The following is a 20,002-nucleotide window of genomic DNA, read 5'->3' as shown; positions in this document are numbered from 1 at the left end:
TTATATATTATTCTATACTTAAAAAGCAGTCTTGTAAAGTATTCGAATAAGTGTATTTGAATACTTTTTTTGTATTCGAATACTATTTTAAATACTTTTTTTTTAAAGTATTCAAATACGTATTCTGAATACTTTTATTTGTATTTTTTATTTATTAAAAAAAATACTTTTTTCCGATCCAGAAAAATAGTTTTAAATTTGTGACAAGACATATTATAAATCAAGAACATTAATTTTATTATTTGAACGAAGTGTAATATTGGCCCATGGTATAATTTTTTATAAACACCAATGTGTTATATCCCGTATAACCCGTATCGGCCATATCATATGTGGTTAAAATTTATAAACAACTTATGATTGCGATGTATTTTTAATTATTATTTAATAAATATTAATTACCAACCATTCAAAAACTGACAAAAACCAGTTGTGAAAAAAAGTATTCGAATATGTATTCTGAATACCTTAATTCTCATTTATTTGAATATCAGAATATCTATTCCGAATTCAAAATAAAAGTATTCTTTACAAGACTATTAAAAAGTTTAGGAATTAAGTTTAAGGAATAAATTAGCGAGTGAAAGGTAATTAAAGGACATATGAGGACAAATAGCACGAGACACTCTGTATGTAAAAAATGTGTTTGCCTAATCTAATTAATAATAATAATAACTATTTGTTTTTATTTAAATATGTTCTAGTCAACAGAGTCTATGTTTTTGGGAAATTCACAAAAAGGGAGTTTAGACTTGACTGGCGCTTTAGTTGAGATTGGCAAATTAAATCAACTGAAACTTGAGTGGATGATCAAAATACAAACATCTAATGCATGCACCCCATTCGTTGTAGGTTCAGTATCACGAGAACAAGCGGAAGAATGGAGAAATCTTATTATCGAAACTGCCCATAATGCCAGTGCAAGAGTAATAAAATAAAATAATTTAATTTAAATTTTATATTAATGGTATATATTGTTTTTTTTTTTATCAAGGAAACAGAAAATAAAAAAATGGAAAGACAGTTGAAAATTGCCAAAGAAATATCTGATCTTATTATTTATTGTCGATCAGTGGCATTTTGTCTAGAAACACAACGAGAACGTGGATTTGTACACAATGAAATGTCTTCTTTTCCCGAAAATAAAGCGGAAAAACTTATGTGTCATCAAGAAAGCGTATTCTTCTTTCGTTATCATCAAATTCAATTTAGTAGAGTATTTCCAAAAGGTCAACGCATTGACTCCTCTAATTATTCGCCAATAGCTATATGGAATACAGGATGTCAGATGGCTGCTCTTAATTACCAGTCACCAGGTATATAATTCAATTATTTTTTTGACAATAGTTTTATAATAATTTCATTATTGGGTTTTAGATAAATCAATGCAATTAAATCAAGCCAAATTTCGTTTAAACGGTGGTTGTGGCTATGTTTTAAAACCAGATTATATGTTAGACGAAAGTGATAAACTCTCAACAAATTGGATGGAAGAGACATTATCACTAACAGTTTGTATTATTGCTGGTCGACATGTTGGTAGACCAGGTCGTAACGGAATTTCTAATCCATTTGTTATTGTTGAGGTGTATGGAGCTGAATACGATTCAGGATTAAAATTAAATACACGCACAATACGTATGTTTATTTTTGTCTTATGACTGAATTATGCTTGTGACAGTTTTATATTTTTATAGCTGATAATGGATTTAATCCAGTTTGGAATGAAACTTCTGAATTTGAAATTGCAAATCCCGCAGTTGCATTTATTAGATTTGTTGTGAATGATGAAGATATGTTTGGTGATTCCAATTTCATAGGACAAGGAACATATTCGGTATGTTCATCTAAATTATGTTTTTAATATTAATTTATAACTTATAAAGACTTTACTTATTATTTCAGATAATTTCATTGAGGTCAGGTTATAGAAGTGTTCCATTAAAAAATGGCTATTCTGAAGATATTCCTTTAGCGTCTCTCTTAGTACATATCACAATTAGAAGTAATACTGTTAGCAAACCAAACAATAACTTTTTTTTTAAATCTATTCAAAGTTAATTATTTTGAGCGTACGTTAAGTGATTGTTGCTAACTGACTATTAATACAATTTTTAATTTAAATGAATAATAAAAATTAACTGCCTTTCATTGTATGTATAATATTTTACATACATATAATTAGTGAATGAGATGCAATTTTTCCAATGTTTTAAAAACAAAATGTTGTTTACTATTATAGTTAGAACTGTTAATTAAAAATAATATTTTATTGTAAATAAATGTGTGAATAATAAAACATAAGTACATCTTAAAATTTATATTTTCAAACAAAATACAGAACTACGATTTTGTGCAAAGAGAATGCAACAACAAAATAATTTAAGGGGTTTTATATAGGCAATTTTATGAACATTATTGTAAAAAAGTTTTAATCAAAAAATAGTTTATTATATTTTTATAGACATTTCGGTGAAAAATTAGTATCACCTGTTTTTATGTTATCTAATATAATATATATATTATATTGGTTGTAGTAAATTGTTGTAAACCAATATATTTTTTTTGATTAGACTGAACATTTTCAGTTATTTATTTTAATTAGCTTTTATCAAGTATCATTTTTATTTAAAATATAAATAAATATATATATATCAATAATATGTAAGACAAATGAGACCAGTAAACAAACTACTTATTAATATTATTCTACTTAAACCATTCTACATCTCATAAAAATGATACTGTGTTCGTCAGCTTAATTCAGCTATTGGCGGTGCCTCTTGGATATTACTACAAAATATTATTTCACATATAGTTACATGTCACTAATTGTATTGCTATCTTACCTTGTATGTTTATCTACCTAATTTTACAAAGTGTTCGGGCCGTATATTTTATAATAGATAAATAAAATATTGTTAGTAATATATAAATGATAAAATCAAAATTGCAAACTGTGAAAATATAAAAATATTATAACCCATCTAACCTTTCATAAGTTATTTTAAAATGATACAAAGATATGTGTACACTGTATAGAGTTCATATATTATAGCTTTAAATTGTATATTATTTAATTGATTTAGTTAATTGAAGTTTTTACAAATAGTGTTTTATAGTTTTTGGTATTTTTATAAAAAATATAAGGTAATAGGCAAAATATGTATTTATGTTATATTTATAAAATTTATCAAATATATTGATTATTATAAATGTTATTATTATCTGTTAAATAAAAAGTATACATGAAATATATTTTATATTACGCTTGAATACACTAAGCCTATTTCTTTCTAAATTGTTTTTATTGTAAACAATTTATTATTTTTGTTTGTATTAAATGTTGATTATAATGGATAGACATATAAGTATAGTATTATTTTATTGTTTTAGGTATATTAATTATTCAAACGAGCATGATCAAAACAAATCACAAAAAAAAAATATTTTATTAAGAATTATTTTGTGTTTAATTTATTTATTACTTTTATTACATAAAACATTTATTCTATTGTATTAATAATATACTATAACAAAACTTTTATCTGTCTAATGGAATATAGTCCATAGAAAAAATAATATTTGTCCTTGGATATCAAAAATATCCTATTTACTATTTTAGTCTTCTTAGTTCTTATGAGTGTTGCTGAAAAGTTATTGCTTTTATAATTTGTTTCAATTATGCCAGGGTACTCATTTTTTTTGTGTAATAAAAAGCTCTAGAACTCTTGCAGCAACTCTCTATGCATATATTATGGGAAATGTGACACTTGGCCCGGTCCATGCATACTTGTGTTTTTGGTCTATTAAAATATTATTTCTCCCAATCAATCAATCAATAAATGTATACATTGCATGAAGTTAATTTGTAGTAGTACTGCAGTAGCAATGTAGCGATAATCAATGACAGAGAAGTAGTATGGAGAAAAAAATTGTATTCATTTCTTCGAATAAACCTCAAAAAATATTAATATTAAATTATCCAAGTTATTGAAAATACATTTTACAATTATTAGGTATTTATTATGATTTCTGATAATTATTAGATATTTAGGCTCTTTAAAATAAGAAAGGGCCAGGGGACCCACAACTTGTATTTAAATGTATTCCCATTAAGCCCGATTAACAAACAAAAATGAGTCGTTTCTGGGTTATTAAAGTGTTTATGTTAGGAAATAAGGATAATAATCCTTAAAAATAATTTTGCAAAAATATAAACAACTAATATATAACATTAGATAGAAACTTGTATTGTCACAGGATGATCCTTAAGTGGTACAAAAAACCTCAAATACTAAAAACAGTAAAAACTATGGTCTTCAAATGTGTTAAAAAATTCCAAAAATCAGAATAAATAAATAAATTCACTATACATTAGTTAAGCACAAAAATAGATTGAGCATGCTTAAAAATAACCATGTATATTGAAGTCTCTAAGTAATTAAGAAAAAAAAACATTTTTATCAATACGTTTATTCAAGGCACTTTAAATCCAAATTAAAAATAACACATTATAAAAAAGTATGTCATCAGTGTTTAGATAAAAATAAAATAAAATTTTCACAATAAAAATTTATGAGGCGTGAATACGTAACTAAGTCACTATGAGTATATATTTTAAACGCTAACTACTTAACAGAAGTGTTATACAATTATCTGCATGAAAAATAGATACAATTCAACAAAATACGTACAAAAATAAATTGGCGACAATAATATTATATCAACAAAAAATATTGATTTAATCATAAATAATTTTAATGTAGACAAAAATGGATTATTCAACAATATTACTCTTTAAATAATTAAACAATAATAAAATATCATTTCATCTTCTATAATATTAATCTAATCAAAATGGACGGATTATTCAACAATATTACTCTTTAAATAATTAAACATTAATAACATTTCCTAAAATAAAAAAAATTATACAAAGAAGGTCATATAAAATAAATTTTCTTTAGATAGATACATTGTTAAATTGGTCTAAACTTATAAAAAGACACTTACAATATTTGGCTAAAGTATTTTATCATTGATGTCTAATAATATATAATATAGTCTTAAGATTAAAATTAATAAATGGACGGATGATTTTAATTTTAAAAATGTCAAGTGCAGGCAATAAATAATACACAGCATTTTATGATTGAGATTCTGTCAATGATCACATTATGATGAGCAATCAAAAACGATGCCCATAACATATTTTCGCAATTTTTATAAATTGATTGAACACAATTAAGTCTATAATCACACGTGAGTACAAATTACAGATAATAACATAATTAATAATTAAAATTCACAATGGTAATGATACATTGTTAAATTTATCTTATCTTGTGGAAAGACATTTACAATATTAAGCATTTTATGATTGAGATTCTGAAAATGATCACAATAGGATGAGTATTCTAAACAATAAATGATGCCCATAACGTTATTATGCGATATTTATAAATTCATTGAACACAATAAGTCTATAACCATGCGTGAGTACAAATTACAGATAATAACAATGTTATAATTCCCAGTGGTAATGATTTAGTCCCAGATGCGCGACAGTCAACAAGACGACGTGCCAGCATGAAATTTTCCCCTAACCACTCGGAGTAATGTCTTAGTGAACTATCAATGGATGCAAGCTGCTGGGTAGCATCCTGGAAAATAAGATCACTGTATGGTTCTGGAGACGTGAACATACTGAAACTGAAATCAAAACAAATTTATAATTGTACAGTACGCCAAAGATAAAGATAACCACTCACGTAAACTCGTCAATAGTTTTCCTGCCATACAACTGTTGGGCAGCCATAAACAGATTGGTGAATGCCATCACTTCGGTGTGATTATAAGCTTCACCTCCACGAGTTATAACAGCGTTAGCTTTGACTTTACCCAAGCTACACCTCTTATATTCATGAATTGATGATCTAGTACCTGTGTAAAATAAAAAAAAATATATTGTTGTAACATGTGTACATAATATTGGTAATATACATTTATCTTATTGCCAATATGAGAATTTTCTAAAAATAACAACTATATTTAAAAAAAAAAAATAATCTAAAATTTAAAGTATTTGGTCAATTTTTGTTATTTATAAAGTTATTTTGATAAATATATTATCTATATAAATACTAATTCTAAAAATGTAATCAAATTTCTAGATCTGTACCTAATTTACTTCTCATCATATTAGTTTACAAGCCATTGACTATTTGGTCATACCCTTTATTTCTGATATAGATATTTAATGGGATTGACACTGAGAAGTTGAAACAATTTTATTATGTTTTATTGAGACATTCTGTCACAGCAAAATGTAAATTACATACAAGGTTAAATTAAATAGAAAAAGAGACGTATTTTATATTTAAATAATTGAGGTTTATTAAAATCATGTTCCTTTAAAATACCTACTTTAAATCTCAAGCAGGAAATGTGAGTATTCAATAAATATTGAACTTTTAATTACAGTTTTATAATAGTTCAAGACCGTAATAACTAATAACGCATTTATAATACAAATTCTATTTGTTATTTTTAGAATAATTAATATAGCAATAAATCATAAAACAATGATGAGATTTATGTGACTGTCAAAAACGTTTAATATCACTAATTATAAATTAGATATAATACAAATGTTATTTACTATTTATTATTATTATTATTATTATTTATGCCTAAGATGAATATAAAAGATGACAACTTAATTTTGATACTAAATATATTAAAGAATACTATTGCATAAAAATACATTTTGAAATACTAACATTAACTATAATATTATAAATCTATTAAAATTATTGTAAATTAATGTAGCTTAATAAAATGCCTGTTTGCTATTAATAAAGATAGCAAAAGTCGATATTAAAATAAAATAATAAGTATATTATACAACATATAAGTATATATAACTATATATTTGAACTATTTTTATACCTAATATAAGTTTTTTTTAAATCAGCTACTGGTTATATTAAATATTATTATTTTAGGTTTAAACCATAAAAGCATTTTATATATAAAATTAATAAAATGCATACATAAAATGCATGTTTGAAAAGTAAAATAAAAGTCATGCTTTTGGCCGGCCTTCGGAATTAAATGTGAACCCAGAACCGCCAAATATATTTTATTTTAGTGCTAATTATTTTTTTATTATTATTTGTTTCTGAGGACCCTGAATAATTTGCTAAAAAATTTAAATAAACAATGTTTTTGGACATCAATATTTTTTTTCAAATCATCTGAACCCCTTAAAAGTAATTGCTAACAACCCTGTTGTAAGCGGAAATATTTTATTATAATACATTTATGAACAATTTTAAATTTATCTAGAATAAAATATGGTTGCCAGATAAAATGAACATCCCAACTACCAAGTTTATACTAGTGTGGCAATACATATTTTTGAATACTGAAATGCCAATTTGAATGGATAAACAATATGTATATAATAAATTGCATTTTTATTACCCAACTAATGATTAACATTTTGATATTTAAAGCAAAGTATAATTACTTTATTACTGTTGAGTTTTGGGTACCTACTTACATAGTTGTATAAATTTTATCTTTAGGTGCTAGATAAAAACTACTGTATAGCAGGTGTATAGTATACCACGTCATAGAGTAGGTTAATGTAATTGAATATTGATATATTCAATTTACATTTAATAAAAAAATCTTGATTCCTTATAAATTTTTTTCTCTGGACTTTTTATTTGTATGAATTTATTCCATAGTTCAGAAGAAACATTTGATTTGATTCAAATTTAAAAAAAATAAATAAACATAATCCCAGAATACAAATGATCCAAAACAATATTATTCTTTCATATTCAAACATTCAATATAAATTCCTTCTAAGCAATGATAAATAATTGAAATAAGAATTTTTTTTTAAATTAAAAACATTATAAATAAGTAATAACACGTAGAACAAAAACCTACAGTCTACCAGACTGTTGTAGATTTTCTAACTCTATTTTATTACATGGAAACTTACCATCAGGACACAGAAGTTCAAAATCATAAGTCAAGGTATTTCTTGCCCACCACTGTTTGCGTTTTCCATCTACGTTCTCATACACTGTGGTATGTTTGACAAAAGCTACATTTCCACCGCCTTCGACCAAACACCTTAAGGCTCCTAGGGAAAAAATATATAATTTATAAATTCATTTTTAATATTAGTAATAATCAATAAATAATATAATAATCTTTTTAATTCTAAAGCAACTTTACCTGTGTAGCCATAAAAGTCTTCAGTGGCATCACGTTTGCAGTACCGATAACTAGAACCTCTACATAGATGACAAAGGTTATCATAAGGTAAACCTGGGTTATATTCATTACTTAATGCACCGGGTACACAAGATTTACTAAAGTATTCAGAGGCGGCTTGTATTGAGTCACATCCATAACTTCGTATCCACCCATTACTCAACAAAAATGCCATTGGTATTATCCATCCACCACCAGAATATAAGCCCGGGTGACATGTCATTTTACCTAAAATGGTTGGCAACAAAATAGTATTTATTTAGATTTTTTATTTTATTAATCTTAAGTATTGGCAACTATGGCCATTAGCATTTGGTAGGGGAATTAGGGATGGTCAAGGAACACATGTATGTGGGGCGAGGATTCGTCACTAAAAGCCCGGGTGGTCACTCATCCGGGAACTAGCGATGTCGGTTGATGCTTGACTTCAGAACACGTTAGTGACAGAGGCAAACCACCGAGTTACACCAGGAACCATACAATTATATAATAAGTTTGAAATAAACCTTTTAAGAATGATATTTCAGTATCCGGATCCTCTTCTTTTGCAACAGCTACAACATAGTATTCTGGTTCAGGTAGATCATACATTTCAGTGATAAATGGTATTTCATCATAATGCAGTCCAGCGGTATAAATATCGCCAGCATCCATCACTGCAACATCTGCATTTCTGTTAAAACAACAAAACATAAATGTTACTAATTTGTTTGTACAATGTATAGTGACTACAATTTAGTTTTAACATACCCATTTCTAATGGCTTGCATACAATGCACTTGACTGTAACCTCGGAAACAATGTAATTCAGGAACCAAAAGTTGAACTTTTAAGGCCAACTATTGCACACAAAAAAAAAATTAATAGCAAACTTATAAAAAAATGAATATGCGTATTAAATATATTTACCTTCATTTTAATACATTTGTCCATTTCTGGCTCAGACGTTACACAGAGTGTCATTTTGGAAACAGGACAATAACGTACTCCGAGTACAATGTCCATGGCTTTTCCTAAATAACTTGTATATGTTTGTTGGGTTTCTTCTAAGGGCCGTAAACCTCTTGTTGAGTCCTACAACAATAAAATGGTATCTTCATGGAAAGTGAAAAACATAAAAAAGCAATATTTTTTATTTATTTTTAATAATTGTTAATTTGTTTAAATATTCAACTTATTTTAATTATATTAATTGATAACTTAGTGTATCAGCAACAGCAATGTTTAACACTATGGGTTTTTATTCTATAAACAGTAAACAGAACGGATTCTAAGAAATTATCGCGATTGTTTTTGCAAGTTCACTAATTAGTAATGACAAATGTATACGATATTAATTTAATTTTTGCTTTTTATAAAACATAAAATGTATTTTAAAATAAGTGTAAATGTTGTGTTTATTTTCATCGAAACAAAATTAAATATAGTTCTATAAAATAGTATGTAATATTGTACAAATTTTATAATTTAGTATTTTTAACCTGTTATATTCATGTTAGCTGCTAATAAAATCTACTTAACTATAAGAATAAAACAAAATACGTCTAAATTGTATTGTTATTTTAAAATAATAAGTGTTATATTTATGAACATGCTTTTATTTGTAATCTCTACTTAAGATAATTTTAAATTACCTGTAACAAAAGATTGTGGTGATTGTCATAAACTGAAGAATCAAATAAATTAAAACTTTTGGCAATATTGTTGTTGATTTGAGACTGAGGTTGATTGAATCCTCCTGCCCAGTTTATGTCGGGAGCCGTAGATGTCAACTGTTGTGCGGATTTTGGTTTTCCATATAATTCAATTACTTTCTAATGAAATAAAATTTAAATAATGTTAAAAGTTATAAACTATAAAAATATTTGTATTATTACTCAGCTAATGAAAATTTACAAAATGAATAATGTAAGTTATAGTATTCATGGGTTTTTCTCAATGTATGGCATTAAACAAGTTTAAAGACAATAATATTTTTGTTTCGATGTTGATTTTTGCTCCGATTTTTTTTTTTAATATTTTGAAATTTTTATCATGCAAATTATTTTATGGTTAAAAATACCTGTAGCCATCTTTGGTATGAAATACGAGCAGAAGAAGTTTTGGCAGATGTAGTCATAATAGCATCAGTAGGTACTGGTCCCCAATTACAGTTATTGAATTCACTAATTGGACGTCTTGAACCATCCACACACAATAGTTCTAAATCATCTTCTGTGGTTTTACCTAAATTTTTAATTGGTAAAAATAATTCACATATTTTATAGAGAAGAAAAACAATCTGTTTAAACAACTTAAATCAAATATAAATATAATATATAGAATGATCGGTTATATTTTATATCTTACTGAATAATGATTGATCCTTTGACATTTCCAATACGGTTGTATGTCTTAAAAATGCGATATCACCTGTCTCAATTAAACATTTGAACGCTCCTTCGTCACCAGCATATGGATCGTTGGATGTGCATTTTTGACCAGAAACTTTGCTAGCGCAGAGAATACACAAACGGTCAGAATTATCACCTAAAAAAATGTTGGTAAATAAGTACTTTGCATGAGTATGAGGAAATTAATGTTCTGAGAATCTTCAGTATGTTATTTACTGAACATTTTATCATGGTATTCAATTTAACTAAACCCCTTCATAAATAAACACATCTTATTTTTTAGTTACCATATTATGATTTATAACATAATACATCATTTACACGCATATTAAACATATTATATTATAATTAGTAATAGTATTAAATATAAAAATTAATTACCCATTGGGTTGTACTTGTCAAGTAGTGAGTTTACAGCACAACTGTGACCAAAGAATTCTATAGCAGTTTTCACATGGTTATTACAGTCAAAAATTTTCATATAGCCTTTAGAAATAAGCTGAAAACAAAAACTCAAATATTATTAGACAACAGATTAATCAATTTTGAATTATGGTTAATCTTACAGTATTTATTGGTACATTCCATCCAGCCTGAGTACCGACCCCAGCAAAACAAGCCTTTTTACCCTTCAAATCCCCAAGGTTATACACGTCCTTTAAAGTGTTCTTTTTTATTAAAGCAACAGAGTAATATTCAGTAGAGCCATCTGAAAAAAATATATATAACAATATTTAAATTTGTAAATAAAATATGTCTGAGCATTGTAGTAAGTGTAAATTAATGTATTTATTAATACCTTCAAATAGTTGTTGCATTAATGGTATCAAACTATTATATCGGCCACCAACAAATACTTCTCCAGCATCTAAACTCAATATATCTGCTGCATTGTTGTCTAACTTCATCATACAGTCATCTTTATTAAGTCCCTGAAATGTTTTGATTAAATAAATTAATAAGTGTTGTATAATGTATCAACTAAATTTATGCTAACCCAAAAATATATGAGTTATTCGGTTACAATAATTTATACAAAATTTTTCTAATATTTTTATTGTGAAATTAAATCTGTATGAGAAAATTATATTTGAAGTTAGGTATTCAATAAAAAAAGTGTTTATATATATATAAGTATATTTTAAAATAGATTTAGTATCAGGACAATTTTATTACAATTTTATTACATTATTATAAATATTAACTGCCTCTGCCATTCAAAGCATAGGCATGATATAAACACGTCATAATATGACGTATAATATAATATATAGGTAAATACTAAAAGTTACATAGTATATACTTTTGGATAATTTCTCTGGATTTTTAAACAAAATTCTTAATACAAAAATTTTACAGTAAGAGATTCCAAACTGTAGATTGCGATAGACTTAGATATACTGTATTTAACTGTATTACAATTTTATAGGATGTGGTAAGAATTATTGTATTTTATTATCTCAAAATATTGCATATAATTTTCCCTAAGGTTTAATAAAAAGTAGAATGAAAATACTGAAAATGTATTTAATTTAGAAATAAAATAATTTTAGCACAATAATAAGATTATTGAACATGATTATTTCTAATGAAAACAATTTAATTACCATAATGTTGATAAAATGATTTTAAAACAAATGCACTATTGGGTGTACCTATATAATCAATAATCATTATAAATTAGTTTGTCATTGAATATTATTTTAAGCACATTCAAAACATAGACATTACAACTATAATAATTGTTTCCATGATATATATATCACATAATATAAGCATAATATGTACCTCCCAATAGAATATTTCAGACTTTCTGATTTTTCATGCCATTTTTTCTAAATTTTAAATAATAATTAGAAACTTTGTACTAATTTACTGAACAAATTATGGTTAATAATATAAAAATGGACTTTATGCTCAAGGTAGTTTATCTAACCTAGATTTGTACTTTAAAAGTTTACCTGATGAGTGCATGGTTTTGCAATACACAGATATTTTATCATAAAAGAGATTATTGCACAACATTACAATAGATTGACATATTGTATTATAAATGTTCAATCTTAAAATACATATCCTCATACATATCTGAATACTCAGTATAAAACTACTAGAGATACTTAACATTTTGGTATATTTTATTTTTACCGGCCACCCTTTTTTTGCAATGTTTTTTTTTGTTTTTGTTTTAACGTATGGTCAACCCATTAACGCCGTGCGTTGCCATATGGCAACATAGATTTTTTACAATAATTTTTAAGATATAACATATTATGTTTTCAACAAAATGTTGGTTAAAATTGTAAATAAAAAAATTCCGGCGTTAATGGGTTAATCATGCTGAAGAAGACTAGGATGTCAAAATATGGCAGTCAAATTTAGTTTTTAAGTCATAGCTATTTAAAGTCTGAGACCCACCCAAAGTGGATATACATAACAAATTGAAGAATGTTCTCAATTTTAATTGTCCAAGCGATTGATGAAAGGTAGTGTATATGAAAATAATATAAATTTAAATTAGCTATAACTTTAAGACTAAGTTTGACTTTGCCATCATTTTGAGTATGCTTAAAAACAGAAAAGTTCCAACAATGTTTAAATGGATTTTTTTTATTAAAAATATATTTTTCTATTTAAAGTGATTTAATTGAAAATAGTAAATATTATATTAAATAAGACAAAAGAAGTATTTCAAAATGAGTAGATGGTATGTATTTGATTTTAAATACAATTACTTTGAGAAAGTATTTTAGAATAATTTTTTTCAAAAACATTTAGAATATAAATTATGTTTGAATACGTCTTGTAAAGTATTTGAATTGGACCTTTTACCCAAGCACATTTCAAGACTGGTATACAGGTACCTTTAATTTGTCTAAAATTAAATATTTACCGGTTTGCAAACGAGTTCCATGAAATCTCTTGCGTTAAATTTCTGTCTATCTCTATTAACAGCCGCAGACAAATTTAAACATTTTGATTGTTCTTGAACATTTAAAGTACACCAAGTGATACGATTAATTTTATCGTTTTGTAGATCTGATATATACCCTGTAAGTGATTTATAAAACAAACATGAAATATTACTGGCGGATAGGAATCTCTGCCTTTAGACAATATATTGTCCAAGCATGTTCAGCCCCATTTATTTGCACTTGTATATTTATCAAATTTTGATTTTTGGAATTTTTTAATATAAGTACTTAATAACATATATTAATATTCATATATTTCGATTTCTATACCAATTATCCTTATTTTTTTTTGTAGATAATATATAGATTTTAATGACTCAAAAACTGCTCATTCAAATGTTGATTTATCTAAATTAACAATTAAATTTATTTTGTCATAGGTAGGATAATCTTTAAATGGCATCAAAAATCCTTAATATTTTTGGATATGATTTTTAAGATGTCTACCTATCCAATAATTCCAAAGAATTATTAGAATTGACACTAGAATTGTCACAATTGACAAAATAAATTCAAGGAAAAATAATAATCAGGTATTAATTGTATCAAAGAAAAAATGGGAGTGTACATGCTTGGTGAATCACCATGTATACTATGTATACGGACATAAATGTGTTAATACTTACCATGGACAAATGCAATGTTCGCCAAAACTAAACAAACAGCCAAAAAGGTTAGGAAATTGTTGGATGTCTTCATTGTATGTTTTTGTGGTGGAAACATCTCTTTAATACATGACAAACCGAAAATTACCTATATAAATCAAATACTGAATTAAACGCTAAGATAAATTATGAATATGAAGAAAGTTCAAGTTGAGAACTTTTTTTTTAAAATCAAGTTCACGTCCATCGTCCATGAATACACGATGATCAGTGATCACTACTCAATACTCACTAGTCACTGGTACACTCTGACACTCGTACTTAAATGTGTAATATAGATTTATTATAGAGTAATGGAGTATTAAAGACAAGACAAATGGACATTGGGTAATTTATTATTGTTGTAAACTTGTAAACAAATAACTGAATGATAACCGCCACAAGTGGGCGCAGCAGGACGGCCGCAGACTCTGCCCTGCCCGTAATTGCTGTCATGGACGAAAAAATTAAAAACCGTGATTGATAACGTCTGCCGACAATGCGGTACAAATTACGATAACGATAATGTTAATTTGATATTATTTAATGTCCACAAGACGTCTCTCTAATACAGTAAATAGTAATTTCTACACAATACACTAACCCATGCAAATATCTATTAATCAATTGGGTATTTATTATTTATTACAATAATATATTGCAATAAAAGAAAAGAAAAACCTAACAGTTTCAGCTGGTGTATTTCCAGCTAGTGGACTCGAAGAAAAGGAATATTTGGTATTGGTAAGTATTTAGTTTACAAAAATTTTATAACGCATTTACCTATAAAAACGATCATAATAATTATTTGTTCCCATGTATTTGTTGTCTGTCGCAGAATAGTTTTCCAAATGTCAGTCACAATGTTTGGAACTTGCCACAAGTTACTGAAAGGTAAATACCTATAGTGTTTTAATAGATGACTAACCATTATACGCGTCTAAAGAATAATGAAACGTGTTTTTTTCATTAGTTGTTTTAGCTATTAAATTATCATTTAATTTTAGTTCACTATTTTTTTCATTATTCATAAGTTTCTTATGGATATCTTCTTATATTCATGTATTTACATATTATGTTAGTTTTAATGATTGCTTCTCCTCTCTGTGGTCTGGGACTAGTGATAAGTTAAGTTGAATTATTTTTTTTCCAGCAGAAAATATTCTCAACATTTTTAACTAAAAACAATCAGATTCATTTTTAAAAATGACTTCCAAGTTCAGACAGAGTTTCAAAGTTGTCGACAAAGCTCTTTTACGATGGTTCCCAGGCCACATGGGGAAAGGTATGAAACAAATGCAGCAAAAATTGAAATCAGTTGACTGTATCATTGAAGTCCACGATGCCCGAATTCCACTTTCTGGCCGCAATCCAGATTTTAAATACTCTATTTCAGGACTGAAACCTCATATTTTAGTATTGAACAAAATGGATTTAGCCGATTTAAATTATAAGCAGAAAGTCGAAGAAAAAATTATGCATGAACAGAAAATATCAAAAATAATTTACACTAACTGTAAAAATTCTTTATGTCCTGGTGTAAAAAAAGTTATGCCTACTGCATTAAGTCTCATAAAAGGATCAAATAGATATAACCGTTCAGAAAACACTGATTCTCGAATAATGGTTATTGGGGTGCCTAATGTGGGAAAATCATCTTTGATTAATTCTATTAGAAACACCATTCTTGGGAAAAAAAGTGCTGCTCCTGTTGGAGCAGTAGCAGGTATTACTAGAGCAGTCCAAAATCAAATTAAAGTGAGCCATGACCCATTAGTTTATGTTCTTGATACACCTGGAGTAGTTTCTCCAACAATAAAAAATGTTGAAACTGGATTAAAACTTGCATTGTGTGCGACTTTACAAGATCATCTTGTCGGAGAAGAGATAATTGCAGACTACTTGTTGTATTGGTTTAATAAGAATAACTATTTTGATTATGTTTCATACTTAAATTGTGATGAACCTACTGATGACATACGAATAGTGCTAGCAAAAGCTGCAATTCATCGCAAGTCTAGTATCAAGTATCTAAACTTTGATGGATCGTATATTTATCGACCTGACATGCAAGGAATGGCTAGAAATTTTCTAAATGCATTTCGTACAGGAGTTTTTGGAAAAGTACTTTTAGATAATGATTTATTGTAAAAAAAAAATTAGTTTAAAATTAATAAACATTGCTTGCATTTTTAGATGAAATTGTTTTTGTTGTATTAAAAAAAAAAAAAAATTATGTTTATAAGTTATAACCTATAACTAAAATAATTAATTTCTTAATACGTAGGTAGTGTTATAGTTTTGTAAATTATATTCATTCTTAATCTGGTAACTTTATCTTTCACTATTGGAATTGTATTTATAAGATTCAACAAGAGGCATTGTTTGGCTGCTTTCCCGACTTAAGTCTTGAAATAAATTTAAGTATTCCACCCATTTATGTAAATAAAAATTATTACATCATTGATTCCACAGTTAGTTTGAATAAATGATAATTAACAGTTTTATTTTATCTTGTTATTTATGACAAATGTATTTCATACTTCTTTAAGTTTATACAATATTGTCTAAGGCTATAATAGAAGTCTAATTTTACTGCAGAAAATCAAATATTATGTGTTATTTTATACTTCATACATTTACGAAAACCCCATTGTGACATTGAGAAGTGAGAATACACTTGAAAATGTATTTCCTCTCATTTTTATAAAAATGTCTTGTCTTTAAAAATAACTTTTTTAAACAATATGCAAGAACGTGTTTTTTTTGTAGCACACACAAAAACGACAGGTATTAAAAAATTGATAGAGCGGCCTCTTAATAATAATATTTAAGAGTAAATAAAGTATACAGGTTAAAAATATATTTTTTGGAGTAAAATGTTATAAAAATAACATTTTAGATCTTCTGACTACCCAAGTTTGATCTATAGAATGATAAATAATAATTTATAAAATTAATGTACATTATTTGTTATGTTTTTTTCATACTAGGTAATGGCGAATATTTAGTTAAGTACCTATTTGTTAATAAAATACTTTAAAATTGGTTAAAATTGAAACATGTAATAATATAAACATATAATATTTTATTGTACCAACTTACGCGTACGAGCTATATTGCAGTCGATTTATCAGAGCATTCTAAGTAATTAGGTTATTCCATGCACATTGCACATATTATTCAAAGATACCTACACTAAAATATCACGATTTCTTTTATTAATAGTGTTATAAAATATGTCTTACAATAAGTACCTAGATATAGTAATGATTTTATGTACCTAACTAATTTGCATATTTTTATGTACATATTGTACTCTTATATTTGAAATACATTATTATTCAAGACGCGTTTTGATTTAATTTGCAAAAAAAAAAATTCGTAATTCATTCGAAACTGTACATTAATATTTTTATTCCTGCGTTTTAATTTTATTTTGTAAGTAACTTATTTCTTAAAATGAAATATTGGAAATTAATAATTTAATAAACCTTAAACTCTTGGTATAATATTTTATTGCATTAAAAAAAAAAAAATTCTTGTATAAATGAGAATAATTTATAGTACTTGCGAATTACGATATTGTTGTGTTTATTTATTAGTTTTTACCGTGGACTGTAAGATTGGTACTTCAATCTTTGCTGTGTACCTACTTACGATCATAAAAATATGTAAACTAAACTTATTAAACAATAATAAAAAAGAACGTGTTGTAAAGGTATTTTTTATCAGAGTATTGTGAACAATATAATTGTCTTATAATTTATTTAATCCTTATTTTAAATATCACTGATTGTCTAGTGATTTTATGGTTAATTAATAGATAATATACGCACTGTATGTTTATTTATTCAGGGATAAGCATTGGCGTAAGCACGAGGTACATGGGTAGGTTCCGAACAAACAGATTTAACCCATGGACCAATTTGCAAAAAACCATTGGCCAAAAAAAAACGGAAGCAATTGACGGAGACGTGCAGGCGTTTAAAAGTGAGGTAGGTACTATTTTTACTTATATATATGTATTATTAATTGTGAGGTGCCTAGACCATAGGTGTATAATATATTTTTTATATAGTTGATTTTTATTTTCGTTACGCATATAAAATATAATCTTATATTCTCTATTCGCTGTATTACTATAATTTCGTTAATTTGTGTTTTGTCAAGCATTTGGTTAACATACCTAACCCGTACGAAAAGGAAAAACGGTTGTGCATTCTCTGCAAAATGAACATTGTTCCGGACTACAAGAACACTAGGATGTTATCGCAGTTTATATCCCGTTTTACTGGTCGTATTTACGGCAGACACATTACAGGCCTTTGCCGACACAAACAAGACCACGTTGAAAAAGAAATTAAAAAATCCAGGGAAGCAGGTTAGTACCTATATACTATACCTATATATGGCTGTATACTTTATGGATCCTGCATCCCCAGTGTTATTCCGCGTATTCCTTTCATTGTAAATAATTATACGTGTGTTATTTATTTTTGTTTTATTTCCCTCGTGTCTTTTTAATATTATTACACATTTACACCTAATTTCCGGTCGTAGGTATAAACATTGACCGAGACGCGTGCAATTATTTTTGTACTTACAACGTATTAATGACTCACGTTTGGCGTAGGTTCCTTCTTTCTTTCTAATTTTTAACCGATGTCTAGACCCAAGGCATATTTATGTATAACCATTAGCTTACTGCTACCTATTCCATACACGCTTGCCTGCTAAATCTACATTACATTATTCCCACATAGTTGTATAATTTATAACCAAAATTAAATTCTGAATTTGAGTATGGACATCGACTGTATGTCTGTATACATACTTTTTTAACGGTGATTTTGATAGTTTATTATTTTGTTTTCAGGTTTGATGCCGTTTTATTTCAGAAATCCAGAGTTTAGCCATGACCCTAAACTGTTCGACCCTGACAATCCGTTTAGACCTCATCATTATTAATGTTACCAAATCAGATAAAAAATAAAGTTGTATATTAAAAATAAATTGTTCAGTTCAATAATAATAAAATGTAGATGTGTGTTTTACATGCAAGTATATGAACTGTGATTTAGTTTCTATAAATTAATTGGCACTTTTATTTTTTTTTATTTCACGCAAAATTAGTCTATTGCTATTATTAAGTAATAAGTATTTTACTTATCTATATGATTATAACTAAATAGCTAAACATACATAAATCCTATAACACTACTATCAGGATGGTTCAAAATTGTTTGTATGTTGATAAAGACTACAGTAGGATATAATATTATTATGATATTTTAACAATTATCCATATAGAGCATAGGTACTTAAAAACTTTAATGAATTAAATAGCTTAACGGAATGTCGGAATATCTATAGTGTAGGTACGTATACTGGGGTGATTCTTTTATCATAGAACACTCATTATTTCAAAAAGTATAAATTTTTTTGAAAATATTTTTTTACATAGTTTCAAGTCGCTTATAAAACAACGTTTTTCTTAAAAAATTATATTTTTAAATATTTTTTATCCTTATAATTTTTAAGTTTTTACTTTTTTGAATGACAACATAGGCTTTTAATTTTATTTTCCAAAGCAGAATATTTTTCTTAATATTTTGATACATGAAATACAAATTTGGGGCGAGTAGCTTATGAGTTATAAATATTCAAAGTTTAGATGAGAGGAGAA

General features: G+C 26.6%; 3 protein-coding genes across 8 annotated transcripts in view; 2 read left to right on the top strand and 1 right to left on the bottom strand.

Moving 5' to 3' along the window:
* Positions 1–2,549, top strand: part of LOC100161327 (1-phosphatidylinositol 4,5-bisphosphate phosphodiesterase gamma-1) — a 10,264-nt gene extending 7,715 nt beyond the window's left edge. Inside the window, exons 4-8 of the mRNA XM_029486421.1 lie at positions 705–926; positions 995–1,316; positions 1,378–1,638; positions 1,698–1,837; positions 1,906–2,549. Coding sequence (XP_029342281.1) covers positions 705–926; positions 995–1,316; positions 1,378–1,638; positions 1,698–1,837; positions 1,906–2,061 — 1,101 coding nt within the window. The 3' untranslated portion in view covers positions 2,062–2,549. The remainder of the gene's footprint in view (positions 1–704; positions 927–994; positions 1,317–1,377; positions 1,639–1,697; positions 1,838–1,905) is intronic.
* Positions 2,550–4,979: 2,430 nt separating this feature from the next.
* On the bottom strand, positions 4,980–14,718 carry LOC100163367 (melanotransferrin). Its single transcript, XM_001947664.5, has 16 exons — positions 14,567–14,718; positions 14,296–14,422; positions 13,588–13,745; positions 11,494–11,626; positions 11,261–11,403; positions 11,076–11,193; positions 10,651–10,830; positions 10,364–10,527; positions 9,936–10,115; positions 9,211–9,375; positions 9,052–9,140; positions 8,808–8,974; positions 8,263–8,529; positions 8,024–8,167; positions 5,775–5,946; positions 4,980–5,715 (listed from the first exon to the last, which is right to left on the bottom strand). The coding sequence occupies exons 2-16, from the start codon at positions 14,390–14,392 to the stop codon at positions 5,487–5,489; spliced, it is 2,406 nt and encodes an 801-aa protein (XP_001947699.1). The 5' UTR covers positions 14,393–14,422; positions 14,567–14,718; the 3' UTR covers positions 4,980–5,486.
* Positions 14,719–14,845: 127 nt separating this feature from the next.
* Positions 14,846–19,411, top strand: LOC100571234 (28S ribosomal protein S18c, mitochondrial). Of its 6 annotated transcripts, none has more exons than XM_029488800.1 (6): positions 14,846–15,057; positions 15,157–15,207; positions 15,470–15,598; positions 18,172–18,311; positions 18,487–18,697; positions 19,193–19,411. In XM_029488800.1, exons 3-6 carry the CDS (start codon positions 15,520–15,522, stop codon positions 19,282–19,284), a joined length of 522 nt encoding a protein of 173 aa, XP_029344660.1. In that variant the 5' UTR covers positions 14,846–15,057; positions 15,157–15,207; positions 15,470–15,519; the 3' UTR covers positions 19,285–19,411. The 6 variants fall into 6 exon arrangements, with proteins under 6 accessions (XP_029344660.1, XP_029344659.1, XP_029344658.1 ...); XM_029488799.1 differs by having other exon boundaries at positions 15,467–15,598; XM_029488798.1 differs by having other exon boundaries at positions 15,152–15,207.
* Positions 19,412–20,002: the final 591 nt, after the last annotated feature.

Source organism: Acyrthosiphon pisum, chromosome A1, assembly GCF_005508785.2.
Source record: "Acyrthosiphon pisum isolate AL4f chromosome A1, pea_aphid_22Mar2018_4r6ur, whole genome shotgun sequence".
Taxonomy (NCBI): Eukaryota; Metazoa; Arthropoda; class Insecta; order Hemiptera; family Aphididae; genus Acyrthosiphon; species Acyrthosiphon pisum.
Note: the sequence above shows the minus strand (reverse complement) of the source record. Positions and strands in the feature narration are given on the sequence as shown.

Coding starts and splice junctions, on each gene's coding strand:
- LOC100163367 (XM_001947664.5), bottom strand. CDS start 14,392: ATGTTTCCACCACAAAAACATACAATGAAGACATCCAACAATTTCCTA. Junction 10,116..10,363: donor CATACCAAAGATGGCTACAG/GTATTTTTAACC, acceptor TTATTTCATTAG/AAAGTAATTGAATTATATGG. Junction 5,947..8,023: donor TGAACTTCTGTGTCCTGATG/GTAAGTTTCCAT, acceptor TATTTTACACAG/GTACTAGATCATCAATTCAT.
- LOC100571234 (XM_029488800.1), top strand. CDS start 15,520: ATGACTTCCAAGTTCAGACAGAGTTTCAAAGTTGTCGACAAAGCTCTT. Junction 15,599..18,171: donor CCCAGGCCACATGGGGAAAG/GTATGAAACAAA, acceptor TTATTTATTCAG/GGATAAGCATTGGCGTAAGC. Junction 18,312..18,486: donor TGCAGGCGTTTAAAAGTGAG/GTAGGTACTATT, acceptor TGTTTTGTCAAG/CATTTGGTTAACATACCTAA.